The sequence below is a fragment of the Dendrobium catenatum genome, unplaced genomic scaffold, assembly GCF_001605985.2.
Source record: "Dendrobium catenatum unplaced genomic scaffold, ASM160598v2 fragScaff_scaffold_1408, whole genome shotgun sequence".
NCBI lineage: Eukaryota > Viridiplantae > Streptophyta > Magnoliopsida > Asparagales > Orchidaceae > Dendrobium > Dendrobium catenatum.
In genome coordinates, this window is record NW_021319870.1 from 818183 (window position 1) to 836423 (window position 18241).

The 18241-nt window shown below is 36.4% G+C and overlaps 2 protein-coding genes across 8 annotated transcripts; one reads left to right on the plus strand and one right to left on the minus strand.

The window, feature by feature from the left end:
* Positions 1 to 625: 625 nt before the first annotated feature.
* Positions 626 to 7633, minus strand: LOC110114073. 7 transcript variants are annotated; one of them, XR_003702614.1, is made up of 5 exons: positions 7280 to 7633; positions 6974 to 7189; positions 6520 to 6878; positions 6293 to 6358; positions 5837 to 6173 (listed from the first exon to the last, which is right to left on the minus strand). XR_003702614.1 is itself a non-coding variant. In XM_020846827.2 (3 exons), exons 1-3 carry the CDS (start codon positions 7523 to 7525, stop codon positions 930 to 932), a joined length of 534 nt encoding a protein of 177 aa, XP_020702486.1. In that variant the 5' UTR covers positions 7526 to 7630; the 3' UTR covers positions 626 to 929. The 7 variants fall into 7 exon arrangements, 2 of the variants coding, with proteins under 2 accessions (XP_020702486.1, XP_020702487.1); XR_003702613.1 differs by having other exon boundaries at positions 6462 to 6878; XR_003702611.1 differs by having other exon boundaries at positions 5837 to 6358.
* A 2097-nt stretch (positions 7634 to 9730) lies between these two features.
* On the plus strand, positions 9731 to 12658 carry LOC110114067 (putative proline-rich receptor-like protein kinase PERK6). The gene is made up of 8 exons (XM_028699889.1): positions 9731 to 9881; positions 10200 to 10646; positions 11103 to 11189; positions 11278 to 11348; positions 11424 to 11500; positions 11572 to 11713; positions 11809 to 11979; positions 12398 to 12658. The coding sequence occupies exons 1-8, from the start codon at positions 9731 to 9733 to the stop codon at positions 12656 to 12658; spliced, it is 1407 nt and encodes a 468-aa protein (XP_028555722.1).
* The last annotated feature ends 5583 nt before the right edge of the window (positions 12659 to 18241 follow it).

An 18241-nucleotide genomic window follows, 5' to 3' on the forward strand; every position in this document is an offset into this window, starting at 1 on the left:
CTAACTCATATGCCTCTTTTAATATATTTAATTGCGCTTCCAATTGATAAATGTCAAGAGCATGATCCATCAATTTACATAAGTATCATAATAACCAGTTTAATGACAAACCAATGATGGGTTGAAGTGAACTATGAGAGCTTGTTGACAACAAAAACAATGTCAGGTCATGTAACACAAATACTGAAGGCCAAGGAAAAATGTGATGAACTTTTTCACAATCAAATATGTTGAAGTGGTGTAAAAAAAAAACTAATTTCTTTTAGAGAGGAAATTTATAATATTCACAATAATTTTTAAAACTAATTTTACATACAGAAGTCGTTCCAATCAGATCTTAAGATTTCATTTGGAATAGCTTTCTTACTGCTTTTTAAAACAATTTTATAGTACAAAATTTTTTAGTTCAAATAAATTTTTACTTCATAAAGTAGTAAAAAAATGTCCCAAACAAAACCTAAATCACAATATATGGTCATATCAAAAACACCATCATAGGCTATCTACTCTTCTGCAGTGATGAAGTACACTTTTTGTATTATGCAACCAGTGTTCAACACATTAAAGCAGGCAACACACAGGAAGCTCATGTGAAAAAATAGAACCATTAAGGAAATGCTTAAAGTTAGAAAATTTTAACTGGGATATTTCTGCACATAAAATCAGAGTATGCAAAAGAGAAGTTGCAAAGAGCATGACAGATTAACTTATCTAAATTTCAGGTTGGCTAACTAGTAGCACATTAATAACTAAAATATTGCTTGATTTCATCTACGCATGAAGAACAGAAACAAGCAACGGCGCTAAATTACAAAAGAAAAATGAAAAACAAAACATTGGCATACCAGTAGCCTTTTCAACAATCCTGAGCACGGTAGGTTCAATATAAGAAGAGAGAACTCTGAATGCCTCTACATATATATATTGATCTACGCAGATGATGAAGAGTTTGGCTTTGTAATGCCATCTCGACCAGCGTGACTAATCTCTGCTGCTGAATTCTGCGGAAAAAGAAGCTGCAAACTCAGAAATGCAATTTTCTTTTTCATAGTTTTGTTATTTATTTAAGTTTATTTATTTATACATGCTTGTGATGAGGTATGAGAACGTGATATGTTATCTATTATTATTGTTGAGAAAAAAAAAAAAAGATTAGATTGCGTTTACTTAGAGGAGTGCCTCTTAATTTATAAATTATAATAAGTGAGAGAATATAATATTTGGAAGGACCACCAACTAAACAGAGTTGGCTAACCATAACAAGACATTTTTAAGATAAAAAAATATAATGCTAATAATACCCCTTAAATTAGAGCATATATTAGTTAACTCCTATTTGTTGCATATTCTTGGATACTGAAGAAGACTCCAAGGTATGGTGAATATATCTACAAGATCATTTGAGTCGGAAATGAGGAGTATGTTAGATAGGTCCACTGGACCAATCCAGCCGGTCCATACGGGATCGGGTCAGGCAGAACATAGGCAGAAGCGTTCAACCTCTCCTGTACGCGCGACCGAGCTGCCAAAGCCAACGGAGCGAGTTAGGAAGGATTTTTGGGGGAGTTATGAGGGAAATTTGAATATAGGGACTATTTAGGGATTTTCTTTTGGATTTTATGCATTAAATAGTTTGTTTTCCTAGGGTTAGTACATCTTGAATTTGGCAGAAATTTGAGATCCCTAAGGTTTTTGGGCTCAAGCGGCGTCTAGAGATTTGTGAGAGATAGATCATCCTCTCGAATAGAGGATCAAGTGTATCTTGGTATTTTCTATTTCTATTTCATCAAATAATACAAATTATCTACTGTTTTCGTGGTTTTGTGTAGATTCTTGCGGAGAAGTTTTACTGTTTTCCAAAAATTTATAAGAAAGATCTTCAAATGTTTTCTATCAAGAGTATCAATCTTCTTTGATAGCATAGCATCCCAACTGAAATGACAATCAATCTTAATATATTTGGTTTTGGTTTTTTTATGAAATATTAGATTATTAGCAATATAGATAATTACAAATCATCATCATTAGCCTTATCCCAATTATTTGGGGGCATTATGAATTCTTATTTTTTTCATGCATTTTTGAAGTATTTTTTACAGTGCTAAATATATTATCTACAGATCATTTTTGAACAACTTTTATACATGTAATATACCATAAGTTATAAAGCTGAAAAATCTAATTCCGTTTAAGTGTTTTGACCCACATCATCTAACAAGTAGATTGTGTCGTGGCTGCAAAATCTCCCTTTACGCTACATCTAGCTACGACAGTTTGATTTTTATTTTACCATTTGACCAAATTAGCTCCAATAAATATGTAGTATCCATATATGAATTTTCTTCCATCAATGTACTAACACAATCATCATCAAATAAGGCTTCTGCATTGAGATGCCCATTCTAAATGCAAAAAGTCCTTTTCAAGGGGATCTCTTAGGTTTCATTTGGGACGACTTTCTTAGTGCTTTATAAAATTGATGTACAGAAAGTACAGTTTTAAAACTATCATAGAAACTTTTTGAAATAAAAAAAGATATCACTAAAAAGAGATTTTGGTTGAGATCTGAAAAGCAAACTAGTGAGAAGTCTGTCCCAGACGAAACCTTAGTGTCCTCATGGATACAAGACAACTTCCTTTTGAAGTAAGCCCATTCACGAGAATTGGTTTAATGTCAAAGGGAAATGAAATAGAATTCTAAGTGTGAGATCTCCACTCTCCAGTATCAGAGTCCAATTCAGCCATTTGAACCGATTAGAAAAAGATAAATCTTTGAAATTTTGACTGAACCCATTTGCATGTCTTTGAGAGTGTTTTATGCATGAAAATGATTTTTTATATGTTCTAGAATGAGTCTCAAGTGTTTGGTGTGAATTTTGCCAAAATATGAGAAATATTACTATTTGAGCGCCTCAGTGTTGTTACAATACCAAGCGAAAAATAGTACATTGCAGTGCTCACGGCTCTGAAATTTGAGTTTTAAACTAGTGCGACAGCTCTCGGATTGTAGCGCCACAGCGCTAGGCTATTAACAACACATTAAATATATTTTAAAAGCACTATTCCATTGCATTTGATCACATGCAGCCGACATGAGGAGAGAGAATGTGAGGTTTTGGAGAAGAAATGAAGGATTTTGAGCTGCTTCGAGCCATTTTTAGCCATCGGGCTAGTTGGGAAAATTGTTCCCCTCAAGGTAAGTGTCGATTTGTCAATCTCAGTCTTCAATAATTCGATGTTTTTAGGATTTATTTGATAAAATTTATATTTTCATTATCGAAAAATGAGAATAACTTTATATCACATAATTTTTTATATGTTATAGAGCTCGTGATTACAAATATTTTGAATATTTTCTGAACATTTTCAGCCATGTGTTTTGGATTTTTTATGGGTTTTATTAAATATAAAAAAATCCATACTCTTAAAAATAGTACCGTAGTACGATTAATGTCTTATAATAATGGTTTACACAATCTTGGGTAATTTTGTTATGTTTGAAAATTATATATTTTTTCTCAGTAGTATTTCTATTGCCTACCGTTAAGGCATGAAATGCATCAAAAATTGTGTAAAATGGTGAAAGAAATGTGAGATGATATGATGTGTTGTTATGCCAGAACTAGTGGGCGACCAAAGTGGATTCTGTTATGCCGGCACAAGTGGATTACTGAGGTGGGATTCTGTTAACGAAGCTATATATAATATATATTTGGGTTGAGAGTCACTATGATAGAATAAATACAACAACAACAACAACATCATGTCTTTATTCCACTATGTTGGATTAGTTACATGAATTTCTTTCTCCATTATGCCTTGTTAAAAGTTACATTCTCATTTAAATCTAAAAAAGAAAGGCCATTTCTAAAATTTTATAACCAAGTTTTTTTAGGTCTACCTCTACCTTTCTTAACATAAGTCAAATCTAATACATATACTTTCCTAACCGAGTCATCGGAAGGCCTCCATTTTAAGTGAACAAACCATCTAAAGCGACTCTCTCTAATCTTATCTTCTACTGGAGCTACTCCAATCTTTTCACGTATATGCTTAATTTTGAATTTTGTCTCTAAGAGTAAAGCCACTCATCCATCTGAGCATCCTCATATTTGCAACACTTGACTTAATATTATGCTTCTCTTTTAATAGCCAACATTATGCACCATAAAACATTATAGGTCTAACCACCATTTTATAAAATTTTCCCTTAAGTTTGAGGGGGCCCTTTCTATCACACAACAATCCCGATGCATTCCTCCACTTCAACTATCCAACTTGAATTCTACTAATAATATCCCTATCTATTTCACCATCACTCTAAACAATAGACTAATATATATAAAACGTGTACTCTTATTAATGATTTGATCACCCAAAGTCACAATCCCCCCCACAAGAACTATTATCACTAAAATTATACTCAATATATTCAGTTTTAGATCTACTTAAACGAAAGCTTTAAGACTCTAAGGTTGACCTGCATAATTCAAGTTTACCTTCAACTCTCTCTCTAGTCTTATCAATAAGAAAAATATCATCAGCAAAAATCATACACCAAGATACAACATATAAATGGAGTAAAAGCTTGAAATAGTTCCCCAACTATTGATAAATGCTCAAATTAGTCATAGAGTTTCATATTGTCCCAATTGTATCCCTCAACTATTAAAAATTGCCCAATTTTGGCCCTGGGTTAAATTTGTCGTTTAAATTAGCCAAAATCTGGAGAGCTTCGCTTCTTTATAAGCATCTAGGTAAAATTACTTTTTACATGCTTGCTCGTCTTCCCGTTATAAACCCTGAAGATTGAATTGTGCAAGGGAGAAGCTGCGAACAAGGCGACTCAAGCAAGCAAGCTGCGAGTGAGACGCATTGCGGAGTGCTTCAATTCACATTCTAGATTGATGTGTGGCTGCGAAACATTTGGAAAAGGTTGTACCCTGGTGTATGCTTTTTGCTGATGATATTCTTCTTGTTGATAAGACTAGAGAGGGAGTTGAAGGTAAACTTGAATTATGGAGGTAGATCTAAAACAAAATAGATGGAATGTAATTTTTAGTAGTAATAGATCTAGTTTAGGGTTTGTGACTTTGGGCGATCAAGTCATTAATAAGAGTACACATTAATAAGAGTACACATTTTAGATAACTGGTGATATTATTAGCAGAATTCCAGTTGGATGGTTAAAGTAGAGGAATGCATTAGGCTTGTTGTGTGATAGAAAAGTCCCCTTCAAACTAAAGGAAAAATTTTATAAGATGGTGGTGAGACTGCAATGCTTTATGGTGCAAAATGTTGGCCATTAAAAGAGAAACATAATATTAAGTTAAATATTGCAGACATGAGGATGCTCATGTGGATGAGTGGCTTTACTCTTAGAGACCAGCTAGATCGTCCAATTACAAGTTCTCGACAATCTTGCCTCCCCAAGGTTCTTGATGCTTCAACAAGCTCCTGTAATTCTCCACCTTGATTCAATTCAAGAAAAAGAGGCTCTCTCTCCGCCTCTAAACCACACAATGCTCTCTTTAGCTCCCTTCTGTAATCAACAACCAGGACGAACCAATCTTTCCATCCTGATAAAAATTCCATAAGAAACCATATTCATAGTTAGCCATCGTACATTTAAATGACACAGAAAGCCTTCTTGAACGTCTACTTCTAGAAGGCCAGTTCTCCAATCCTGATGCTTCCACAAAGTCCCATGGTCCTTTTCATGCAAGCATACACATTGTTTAAGAATAAACTTAATCAGCGGCAAGCCTCCTTGCCAGTGTCGCCTCCTTTCGAATAGCCTACCACGCGTGTTCGCAAGCGCCAGGCACCTTCGGCCTCCCGGACTCCACGGACGCACCTCCGCGCTCCCGCAAGCACCCCGTGCGGTTTCCACCCGCGCGGTCTTCCGCCGCCCGGCCAGACCGATCCAGCGGCCTCACCTGCAGCCACCCCCGCGGTCGCTTGCAAGATCGGTCTTTGCCCCATTCACGCGAACGTCGAAGGCCACAACAATGAGCCCGTCTGCTCTGCCTTGCCGATTGTGGAACCTCCGCACTGATTAGCTTCTGCAGGTTACCGACAACTTGAACACCTCAAGAACACCTTCCTCCTTCGAGATCACCGCCACCGTGGTTCTGATACCAAATGTTGGAACTTTGTCGATGTCTTGAGCTCTTCTTAGAAGAGAAAGAGGGAAGGGGAGGAGAGAGACAACAAAAATCAAAGAAAAACAGCTCACTTTATTGAGAATAATCAACTAATGGAAGAAAAACAAACAAAACTACAAGTGAACCTCAATTTGAGAGGATCGATCTCTCCAGATTCTCCAGACGTCGCTAGAGTCCAAAGTAACCTAAACCTAAGATATCTGAAATTTCAGCAAAATTCAAGATGTCATAAACTTAGAAAAAACAACTATTTAATGCATACAATTCAAAAGTAAATCTCTGAACAGTCCCTACATTCAAATTTCCCTCCTAACTCCCTCAAAAAATCCTTCCAAAAAAACCTCCGTCTAACCTGGGCGGTCCGCTCCTACGTACAGGAGGGGAAAAGCCTCCGCCTGTTTCGTCCACACCTTATGGACTGGTCAGACCGGTCTAACAGATGCATATAGCTGCTGTAAGAAGAAAAGGATTACATTACATTACATATTATCACAGTTTGTGCTCTAAAAGCTTTCGCTCCTCTGTTGTGCTACTGCTGTTGTTTTTGTCTTGCGATTCCTTATTCCACCGACTACCACGACAGGGGACGTAGACATACATGAATGCATAGCTAATTTCACCTTTTCTTCAATTAATTTTCCTTTTTTCTTGTTCTGGGAGCTGTCAATCGCTCGAAGAGAGCTTATCTATACGCTAAGTCTTTTTTATTCCCTTTGAACAGAAAAAAAATATCGCAACACCAAATCCCCAATTCAATAACAAAAAAAGGCATAAACAACAGAGGATGCGCCAAAACAAACAATTACCTTGGCTTTGCCAGGCGTCGGCTCCAAAACTATCATCTTCATGGACATCCGGGCTATTTCTGTCACTGCAGAGTCCCGCACCTCCGCCTCGTCGCTGGCGAGGTCCTCGTATGCGGCCTCGAATGCCTCCTGCCAAAAGCGCGGAAATCGGATCCGTCGGCTGTGCGTGTACACGTCCCACATATGCCTCACCACCATCTCCCTTTCCTCCAGTTCCTGCGAACCAAACCGTCGATTTAGAGACAGATCAACATAGATATCGAGCGAGGGAAACGGATAAAGCGTAAACCGAGTTGCATTAGAAACCAGGATGTCGAGATCGTCCTGGGAAAGAGAATCAAGCTCTTCGGAGATTCCTTTAAGGTTTCCGGCGGTCCACTTGAGGGTAACGGTGCTGGCAAGCATGGACCAGAAGGCCAGGAGGCTGATGGCAGCGAGGGCCCAAAACTTGCAGCGGCCTCGGCCAAAGAGCATCGCTTCCGCCGCAGCAGTAGAAAGCTTGCCTCCGGCGAGCGCTGTGGCTGACGTGGGAAGCAGATCGCCCTCCTTCATCGCAAACGAACTGAGCTCAACTTCGCAGCACCTCAGCAACAAAGTGAGAAGCTTGTGAAATACTCTCGAGTTTCTTTGATTTTGCTCTTTGGATCAAGAAGAAGCAGCAGATACTTTAATGATTAGAAAAATCAAGATATTATTTTATTATCTATTATGACATTTTGTCAATGAAAAAAAATAAAAAATAAAAAGCTTCTTTTTCGAAAATAGAAATTTCTGAGACAAAGTTTCAATGCAACATTTTCATCTTCATCACTATCGGTGATTTCTCGGGTCTATATATAGAAGAGTCAATGTCCTAATATATATGTTTATTGTGTACTACTGAAGATCATCAATGCAAATATTAACCTTATGATTAAGCAAATTTTAGATTTTTTTTAATAAATTTGATTATTTCTTTACTTTTCAACATAGATGTAACTCAAAATTTAAAATGAAAATACACTTGTTATTGCTTAATCAGAATGATTTCAATTTCGATGATCTTCAACCATACATTTTATGAAATGGTCAGATTTGACCACTTTCTAGTAACTTAAATGTGGTACTTTAATGTTGGAACATTCATCTGAGATATAGGAGGGGCAATTTAACCCACAAATGCTTAGCTCAGTTGGTGGGCGTGCTCTATTGGGAACCTCCCATCTCAAGTTCAATTCCCTCGAGTGGTAGTCGCCCCTTCAATGGGGGTCCCAAAGTACCGGTTGCAAAAATGATAATAAATTAGTAAAGACAAATTTTGCCATGCAAATTGTAGTTTGCAAATTAACCCCATGAATCGAGGCAAATTATTGTGTCCGGTGTTCGGGTTCGTTCGGACACCAATCCAGTGTCGCCATGTCACCAAAGTGCATTGGAACTCAGTATATTTGGGTGACGTGGCGTCACCGGATTGGATGACCGGACATCCGGTGACCGGACACAATAATTCACCATGAATCGAAGGCTGTTGGCATTTTGACAGGTTAGATCGAGCTGGCTGATTTGCACGGGGAATCACCAACGCAGAGTCCCAAATAACCCCAAGATGTTAAGCGGTTAATCCGCACGGCCGTTAGCCTCCGAAGCCAACGGTCGTTCATCCCCGACAAACTAAGTGGGTTCCTTTTTCTTTCTTTCTTCTCTCTCTCTCCCGTTCTGTTCCTCCCATCAATAATAGCAAAACCAGGTTCATAGCATTCCAGAGAACAGGGCGCTCTTGCTTGTTGGAGAAGGGCCAAAGCCAAAGCTTAATGTTTCATCCTCAGCTCTTCTCCTTCCCTTCTAATCTCTCTCCTCTTATTTTCAGAACAAACATTTAAATGCAATAGAAAAAGAAGGTTTGTGTATACTTTTTGATAATCTTTGGATATTGATCTAGCTCCCTGTTCTAATGAATCATACCGACTCCTCCTTAATCTCCCCTTTTTATCTTTGATTGAAATTTGTTAATTTTGTTCTATCCAGAAGGATTACCGGCCAAAAGGAGCAGTTTTAGACATGGCATCCTCGCCTGCGACTGCTCCGCCGCCGGACTCCGATTCGCCTTCCAAGAACTCGACGTCTCCTCCATCACCCGAAGCTTCAACTCCTCCTCCTCCTCCTCCTCCTCCTGCGTCGGCACTGCCACCATCATCACCACCGCCATCATCATCACCACCGCCATCTTCACCGCCTCCATCTTCACCGCCTCCATCATCCCCGCCTCCAACGTCACCGCCTCCATCATCTCCGCCACCCCTGCATTTCCCTCCGCCTCCTCCCGCTTCATCTCCGCCTCTTCCAGCTTCATCTCCGCCTCCTCCAAATTCAACTCCTCCGCCTCAATATTCATCTCCGCCACCTCCAGATTCGCCTCAATATTCGTCTCCGCCGCCTCCCGCTCCATCTTCACCGGCTCCAATATTTTACTCTCCGCCACCATTATCACCTAATGAGTCTCCTCCCCCATCACCCACCTTACCTCCACCCTTACCGACCTCCCCAACACCGCCCTCATCTTCCAAAGGCTCTCCTCCTCCACCAACAACCATACCTCCACCCTTACCGCCCTCTCCAACACCGCCTTCATCCTTCAAACCACCTCCTTCCGCCGATGTTTTCCTGCCACCTCCACCGCCAAAACGCGCAGCAGAGGCTCCTCCCCATTCTTCACCGTCAACAAATGATTACAATGTTGATTCAAAAAAGTCATCCGGAGGCTCTCATGTCAATCTTCCAATGGTAGCTGGGATTGCTGCAGGCATCGCACTGTTCTTTCTGATTATCGGCGTTGTAGCATGTGTTTGCTGCAGGAAAAAAAAGGAAAAGGTGGCGAAGAAGAAGAAGACTCCTAATTCTATAAACTATTATCCTGATCCGGGGGTCAAAGGTTTCTATATTGCTTTTTTAACTAAATTTCATTCAGGAATTCATTATTTAAGCAGGATGGTTAGAGAATATTCATAGAAAGACAGGCTCCATATATTGAAACTCTTGGTCAATTTTAATGCCCATTATTCATCAATGAACTCTATTAACTCACAAAAATTTCTTAATCCAACACTAATCAACATATTTTAATTATAATGAGCCTGAACAATTTCACTTTTCACAAGTTTTAAATATTGAAACAAATAGCCAAATAATTTATCCCTCTCAAACAGTTTCAGAATTTAACCCTCGAGATTTACTAAATCCGGACTGGCAGGCAATAATTACTACAACATTGGGGCCAAGCTCCCACCACCTCCAGGCAAGGCTTGGAATCCACCTCATAGTCCCGCAGCCATCAACAACGAAAACAGCGTTGGTTACTCAGAACCAAATGGTCCTCCAATTGGTTTCGTTAAGAGCTCATTCAGCTATGAAGAGTTGGCAGCAGCTACAAATGGGTTCTCTGAGGAAAACATATTAGGACAGGGTGGTTTTGGCTATGTGCACAAAGGAATATTACCAAATGGACAAGAGGTTGCAGTGAAACAGCTTAAGGCAGGAAGTGGGCAAGGTGAGAGAGAGTTCCAGGCAGAGGTTGAGATCATTAGCAGAGTTCATCATCGCCACTTGGTCTCCCTCGTTGGTTACTGCATTGTTGGGTCTCAACGGTTGCTTGTATATGAGTTTGTTCCTAACAAGACTCTTGAGTTCCACCTTCATGGTAAGCTTTCTGATTTAAGACAATTGTGCACGATTAAAACATCACATATATGAATAAATCTTGATTGCAACTGTATTCTTCTTGAGTTGTGGAGCCAACTTTTTTTCAAAAAATTATACAATCCGGATGCATCCGGATTGTAATCTGAAAGCGCCACATCACCCAATGCACAGTGCATTGGATGATGTGGTGCGTCCTGATTGGCCTCCGTATGTGTTGTAATTTTCTATGATCAATAACATGGCATAGCTATCAATTGTATATAAACTTTTTGTGCTTTCTTGTGCATTTATCTTCAATTCTTCTTTTGTTCCTTTTTAGGCTCTCCGTGTTTGATAAGATTTCAGAGATTTCCAAACATGTTTCATATTGAAATGGACTTTTCCAGGATATTTATGGTTGCTTAAATGCACTCAAAAGAATTATTGAAAATGAAGCTCCTGGTTGTTGTTGCAGGAAAGGACCAACCAACAATGGATTGGCCTACCAGAATGAGAATTGCTTTAGGATCAGCTAAAGGCCTTGCCTACTTGCATGAAGATTGTGAGTAACTGATGTCCACAATGCTTCTTTCTTGATTATTATTTTAACTATTCACATTTTCTTTTTCTCTCTGTGACATTAAATGAAGGTCATCCTCGCATCATCCATCGAGACATCAAAGCTTCAAATATTTTACTGGATTATAGATTTGAGGCGAAGGTATGTGAGGCAAATCTGTACATGCTGCCTTCATGATTTGATGTATAATTAAGTGTTTGAAATTGATTAAAACAGGTTGCGGACTTCGGACTGGCTAAGCTATCTTCAGACAACTACACCCACATCTCCACTCGTGTCATGGGAACGTTTGGGTGAGCTTAATTGATAGCCAGTCTGGCCATGAGAATGAGTTCCTTATGAAACTACTGTAATCATATTTCAGGTATCTAGCTCCTGAATATGCATCAAGTGGCAAGCTTTCTGAGAAGTCTGATGTCTTCTCATTCGGTGTGATGCTTCTGGAGCTTATAACAGGAAAGAGGCCAGTTCACAGCAATCCTATGGAGGATAGCTTGGTTGATTGGGCAAGTCATTGTTTGAAGGCTATTCAAGATATAACTTTTGATGAAGATATCGATCATATAAAATTGTATGTCTAATACATGTCTATTGCTATCAGGCAAGGCCTCTATTGACACAGGCATTAACTGATGAAAACTATGAGGAGCTGGAGGTGCTGGTTGATCCAAGACTGGAGGGAAATTACAGCAAAATGGAGATGGCGCGGATGGTAACATGCGCTGCTACTAGTGTTCGCCATTCTGCTAAAATGCGTCCAAAGATGAGCCAGGTACAGAATAATCTACTATCTTTTTCGTTATGGGTAGTTGAATTAGTTTTAGGCTTCGTTTGGAACAGCTTTCTTTCTGCTTCTTAAAGCATTTTTTTAGTACAAAATTTTTATTTTTTATACTAAAAAGCTACTTTAAGAAGCAATAAAAAAGTAGTCCAAACGAAGCCTTAGAACCATTTCTCAAAAGTTTCCATACTAAAGACTCTTACTTCTCTTACCTGTGATCCTTTTCATTTTCAAATATCAGTACATAGCTCATTATCTTTTCCACATGTTAGTTTTTCTTCATAGTCACCCAAACCCCAATTTCTTCAGAATAACTCATATTTCCCGAACTTAATTTCATCATTCCATAATTTTTGTAAAGGAAAGCTCTTGCCATTTATCAAACTTGTTAATGCATTTCTTTGTGCAGATTGTAAGAGCACTGGAAGGTGACTCATCTCTTGAGGACTTGACTGAGGGCGTGAAGCCTGGGCAAAGCATGCAGTTTACTTCTAGTTCAGAGCATGAATCAGGCTCCTACGCCTCTAAGATGAGGCGTTTCAGAAAGGCTGTATTTAACAGCAATGATTTGAGCCAAGAGTACAGTGGACAGACTAGTGACTATGGCCGCAATCCCTCATCATCAAGTAGTTCTGAAGAGATATCCGCACAGACTAGACTAGAGAAGTGAAAACATAATATAACAGGAAACAAAAATCACTTAATCTATCTACTGGTGTTCTGTTGGAGGGGTAGGGACTTGGTTTCTCTGCTATACTTTATATATATTCTGAGTAAGAATGGCTTTTGTGAGTCAAAAAGACTGGAGACTTCTGATATTCTCTTAGTTGCCATCAAGTTCATATTTAGAATTTTTCATGATCAAATTATTGTTAAGAGAAAGTCTCTCATTTTCCTTAAATTTAATGGTTATTATGAGCTCTTATTGAACTATTATGATGATGAGAATTTATGTTTTATGTTTAAAAGGGAGAGGGGAAGCTCCACCAAATGTACATACATCATATTCCAATTCGCTTCTTTTGTTGTGGCTTTAGATTTTGTTCTTGCCATTCTTAGATTGTTTGTTCAGTTTACATTGTGAATTAGTATTATATTTTTCATGAGTGAGGAATATAAATCAATCACCAAATATAAATAAAATAAGAGGTACATAGAAAAAAAAAATTTGGGTAAGGGTAAGCTAATTTAAATTTAATAAAGACGACATTTCTTCTTATTTAATTTGCTTTGAAATAAGATAAAATATACAAATCAATCAAATCTTATATAATTCTCATCTTCAAATAAATCCAATGAAATAAAATCCATCATAACAAAATTTGAGTTTGAATATCCTTTATCGAAAATTTTTCCTAGTGACAGTTTTAACCACAATTGGGGGAACTATACAAATCATATAAAAAATATAACCAATGCTAAATTAATTATTTAAAAATGAAATATTCTTTTTCATGTATATGTTTTGATATGATTTAGACACTATAACTATTGCATGCTAAAAAATATTATGATAGTAGAAAGAGTGTTTAACATTTAAGCTTTGTAAAAAGATTTAGCATATATTGAAGAATATTGTAAGAGATATCAAAGTTTTATGTGGAATACCCAAAAAAGAGGAAAAGACTAAAGGGTCATACCCAATTACAATGATTCTATTAGTATGCATGAGGTATGGAGGATAGATTTCATGGTAGTTGTTGGAAGAGCCTTACAGTATTAGAGTTGTTTCGAGGGATTTTTGTGGTATGTTCAATCACTCTCATTTTAGGAGAAATAGAGACAACAAAGCTCAGTATAAATCCTAATATTGATGTAGTTGGTGACGACATGTGACAAAGTCAATAAGTGTTAGCATTTGTGGCAATAGTTTGCATTGATCTTATAGGTGATGATGCACACTAAGTTGGTGGCAATAGTGGGTGACAAAGTGGTGGGCGTCGAAGTTTGTGTCCTCAATGTGCATTGCATTGTCATTATTTTTTTTTATGGTGATAGCAAGCAATAAAGTTAATGACATTGGTGGTTGAGTGACAACAATTGACAAAACGTAGTTAGTCGATGGCAGTTGGACGATGATAGTTGCGAAACTATTATTGTTTGGTTGCTTCAATTCCTCAATAAGTGATCATAAATCCTAAATATTTGCCTAATGTGATTTGAAGTCACATACAATAGGATTAAACACATATTATAATATTAGAGGGGTGAAAAACATTACTTTATCAGAAAGATGGCATGACTACTTAAAATTTGTTTACCAACATATCATCAATATACACTTGAATTGTGCACCAATAAGATTCCTAAATACTTTATTTATAAGAATTTGATATGTTGCATTATCATTTGTTAATCCAAATGGTATAACCTGATAATGTGGGCTCTCCACCTAGTGGTGCAGTGGAGGATTAGTCGTAGCAAAAAAATATACTCTATATGTCACAACCCAACTCGATAAGACGCACATACTATGCAGGTCCTATCATGTTGGCTTGTAACAGGCAAATCTCGATATCTAAATTTTAAAAATAATTTAGAATTATCTTCTAATTAAACTTTAAAACAAACTATATATATATATATATATATACGACTCTATTTATTGAGTCAACAGTTTAATAACACTGATACTAACACTAAAAAATAATGTGATAGCCAGGAGTTCTTTCTTTTTTAGTGTGACTATTGAAATATATATTTTGAGACATTATTCTTATTATTATATAAATTTAGTAGTAATCCATGGATCTATTATTATTATATTATTCTACTGCTCTTGCCACTGTATTGTTATTATTACTGATTAAATACAGATATTATTTGAAACTACTGATTCACTGTACTAATATTAAGCATGTGATATACTGAGCACGTGATATAGAATGCCTGAATAATATGTGTACATTCTTATATGATTTTATTATATTGATATGATTTAGACAATCTTTACGAATATTTTGATTTGATATTTTATATTATTTATGTATTAATTGGTATTACATATATGATAATTACTTTATAGTTTTGATACTCGTACTGATTTCTTTCATTACTAGCTTTCATACCGTAATATTTTATTATTTATAGATTCTACTACTAGTGCATGTGAATTTTATTATTTATGTACTGATTAAATGATCATATGAATGTAATTGCTATGAATTGCCTGTTGATATACTTATTGCTTATTTATTGTGCTTTAAATTATGTAATAAGTTTTGATAACTTGCTAGGCTTTTTAGCTCATTATATATGGTTAAATGGTTTAAGATCAGGGCAGGGGAGTATGAGTGTGAGGTTGGTCATGATTCTTCATGTTTTGTTTTCTTTAGTTATTTTTTTTGTATTCAAGACAGAGTAGTTGTGATATAATTATGTAGATCACGAATATTGTATATGATTTTCTGGGTTGAATGCATATATTATGTACATTGATATTTTAAATTATAGAATTTGTTTTGTTATTTATTATTGATAAATGATATTATATAGCTATAGTTGTTGTTTATTAAAAGATTAAAAGAATAATTTTTCTAAATTAAATTCTAGGGGTATTAAAACATAGTTGTTGGAAGAATTGATTGTTATTAGAGCTGTATGAATTGATTGAGAGATGTATATATTGGGTAGATTAAGGTGCATTAGTTTGCACACATAATTGAATGGCATGTGAGAATGAACTACATCACTATATGATTTTTTATGGCTTTTGATTTGTTTTGAGTTTTGATTAGACGGATTTGATTTATATCAAGTTTATGCCCGAATCCTTAAGGGAAATGTCGGGGATGACATTTTTTTAAGATGGCTAGATTATAATAACCCATATTTTGACTTTGTCAATTTTTTTTGGATTCATTTTTACTCCAAACCATAATCTGTCTTCACCATAGTATTTTGATTGTAGTATTTTTCAAACACAATTCTTTTTTATAATTTTTGGGTGCCGGTGAGAATTCTTAAAGAATTTGTACTTATCGATACAAATGAAGATTTTGGGACAAGCTTTAATTCCAGAGTTCACCAGCCTTCACACTAACGCCTTCTAATGAGTATGTTGAAAATTACTTCCTATAATTTATTATCATGCATATTGATTTCATATGAGCTTTATAGAATTATGAGATGTTCATGAAATTATATAACTTTGATTTTGTTTCTACGATTCTTTGAAAAATATGATTAACATTTCTTTTCTGATTCTTATAATGATTGTTTTAGTATTTTAATGATAAGAAATACTCTTACAATATATATGCGTTTGCTTTTTATAATGATGTATTTTCTTTAGGATCAGCTATAATTCTTGCAGTTTTTTATTTAAATTCACGTCATTTTACATAATCCTTATTATTGTAGTTAAGAGTTGATTATTAAAAAAATTATTTATCTGCTTTTTTAATTTTTATAGTTTTTTTTTTTGGGGAAATTTTGGGGCATTGCCCATTCATTAATATAAAAAGGTTACAAGAAAAGTAAGAACCAAAACTATAACTCCCTAACTAAAAAGAAGTTAAGGAGTTCTAAAATGAAAATTACAAAACTGCAATAATAAAGAACAAAAATGGCTGAAAAGCCAATAGGACTCAGGCTGTCATGCCGATATCTTGTAAGATCTGAACTCGGGAGGGTCGGGGCAGGACACAAACCCCTGGTTGCCATAACGGCTGTCCAAGGGGTAGCTGAAAAAAACCAGCATTCATCATCGTCCTTGCAAAAATATCAGTCCAGGCATCCTGTAGAATGAACAAAAATACAGGTACCACCAAAAAACTTGTAGCAACATCCAGATTCAGCCTCAGCAGCAAATTGCGCAGCAAATTGAGACAGAATGTGACACCAGTCACCCGAAAAAAGCAAAACAGCATTCTGAAGTAACGGTCCATAACCAACCTTTCACAGCAGTAAAACAGAATATAAGGTAAAACCATAAGGGAATACACCAGCCACTGCAACCTCCAGATACTAGACGCCACCGAGTAGTTGGACAAAACAGGTGCAGTCAAAACAGAATTAACAAAGAAAACATAATCTTCTTTTAAGCTCATCAAATCTCTTCAAGTGTTTAACTTTGGCAATGATAGCATTACGAATAATGTAGAACAGTTGGGAGGGGCTTTTCCAAACATTCTCAAACCTCCTAGAATTTCTTTCACGCCAAAGGTAATAAATAGTGCAACAAATGGTGAAATAGAAGAAGTTTTTCTCCCAGCAACAGTAATCCACAGATTCATCAAACCATTGAAAAATTTGCATCAGATTTGGACTTAAGAGAAAGGCTCCCAGAGGAGGTAAGAGGGAGGTAATAACAGTGTAGGAGTAGTCACAACTAAAAAAGATATGGGAATGGCAGTCACTACCATCACAGCAAAAGGAGCAAGCAGCTAAAGCGTCAATCCCTCTCAGAATCAGATGATCAGCAGTTTTTAATTTACCCAGCATAGCCATCCAGGCATAAAAAGAAAAACGAAGTGATTTTTTCTTATGCCAAATAAATTTGTGCCACATAACCTCCTCAAAAGCACCAAAAAATTTGTTTTAAAAAGTTGAGAGGGTAGGATTAATAGAGCCATTCCAAGAAACAATCATTTGTTCAGAAAAATGCACATTCATAATCTCAGAAATCAGCAAAGTCGGGGTGTGAGGTGGTAAATTCCAGCCATATAAGTCATTGTAGCATTGCACGAAAGGTTTTTCAAATTTGAAAGAAGGCATAATATCTACAAGAGCTTTACCAATGCACCAATGATCCCAATCCATAGATAAATTGCAATTTCTAGAAGGTGTAAAAGAAATATTCCCTTTAATAGTGACAGCAGTTTCATGTACCTTTCTCCAGAATTTCGAAGATGCAGAAATAAGAGGTTTCCAAGGTGAAATGTATTTATTTCTAAACCAAGCCATAGCCCAATTTTCCGTAGTAAAGAATCTCCAAATAAAAGCACAGTGGTTGGCAAAGATAAGAGCATCAACAGAAGGAATACCAATCCCCCCCAATCTGGTAGGCGTGGCAGTGGCATTCCATGAAATCAAATGGAGTTTTCTATCATTAATCTTGCCATGAAAAAGAAACCTGGAGCAAAGCCTAGAGAAGACTTTATAATTTATAGTTTAAGATATACGTTTTTTTTCTAATTATAATTTATTTTTTAAAGAATATAAAGTTTGCTTTGTAGTTATGTTCTAAGAAAAATATTCAAACATGAAGTGAAATTTACGAAGCATTCATACATACAACTAAGAAAAAAAA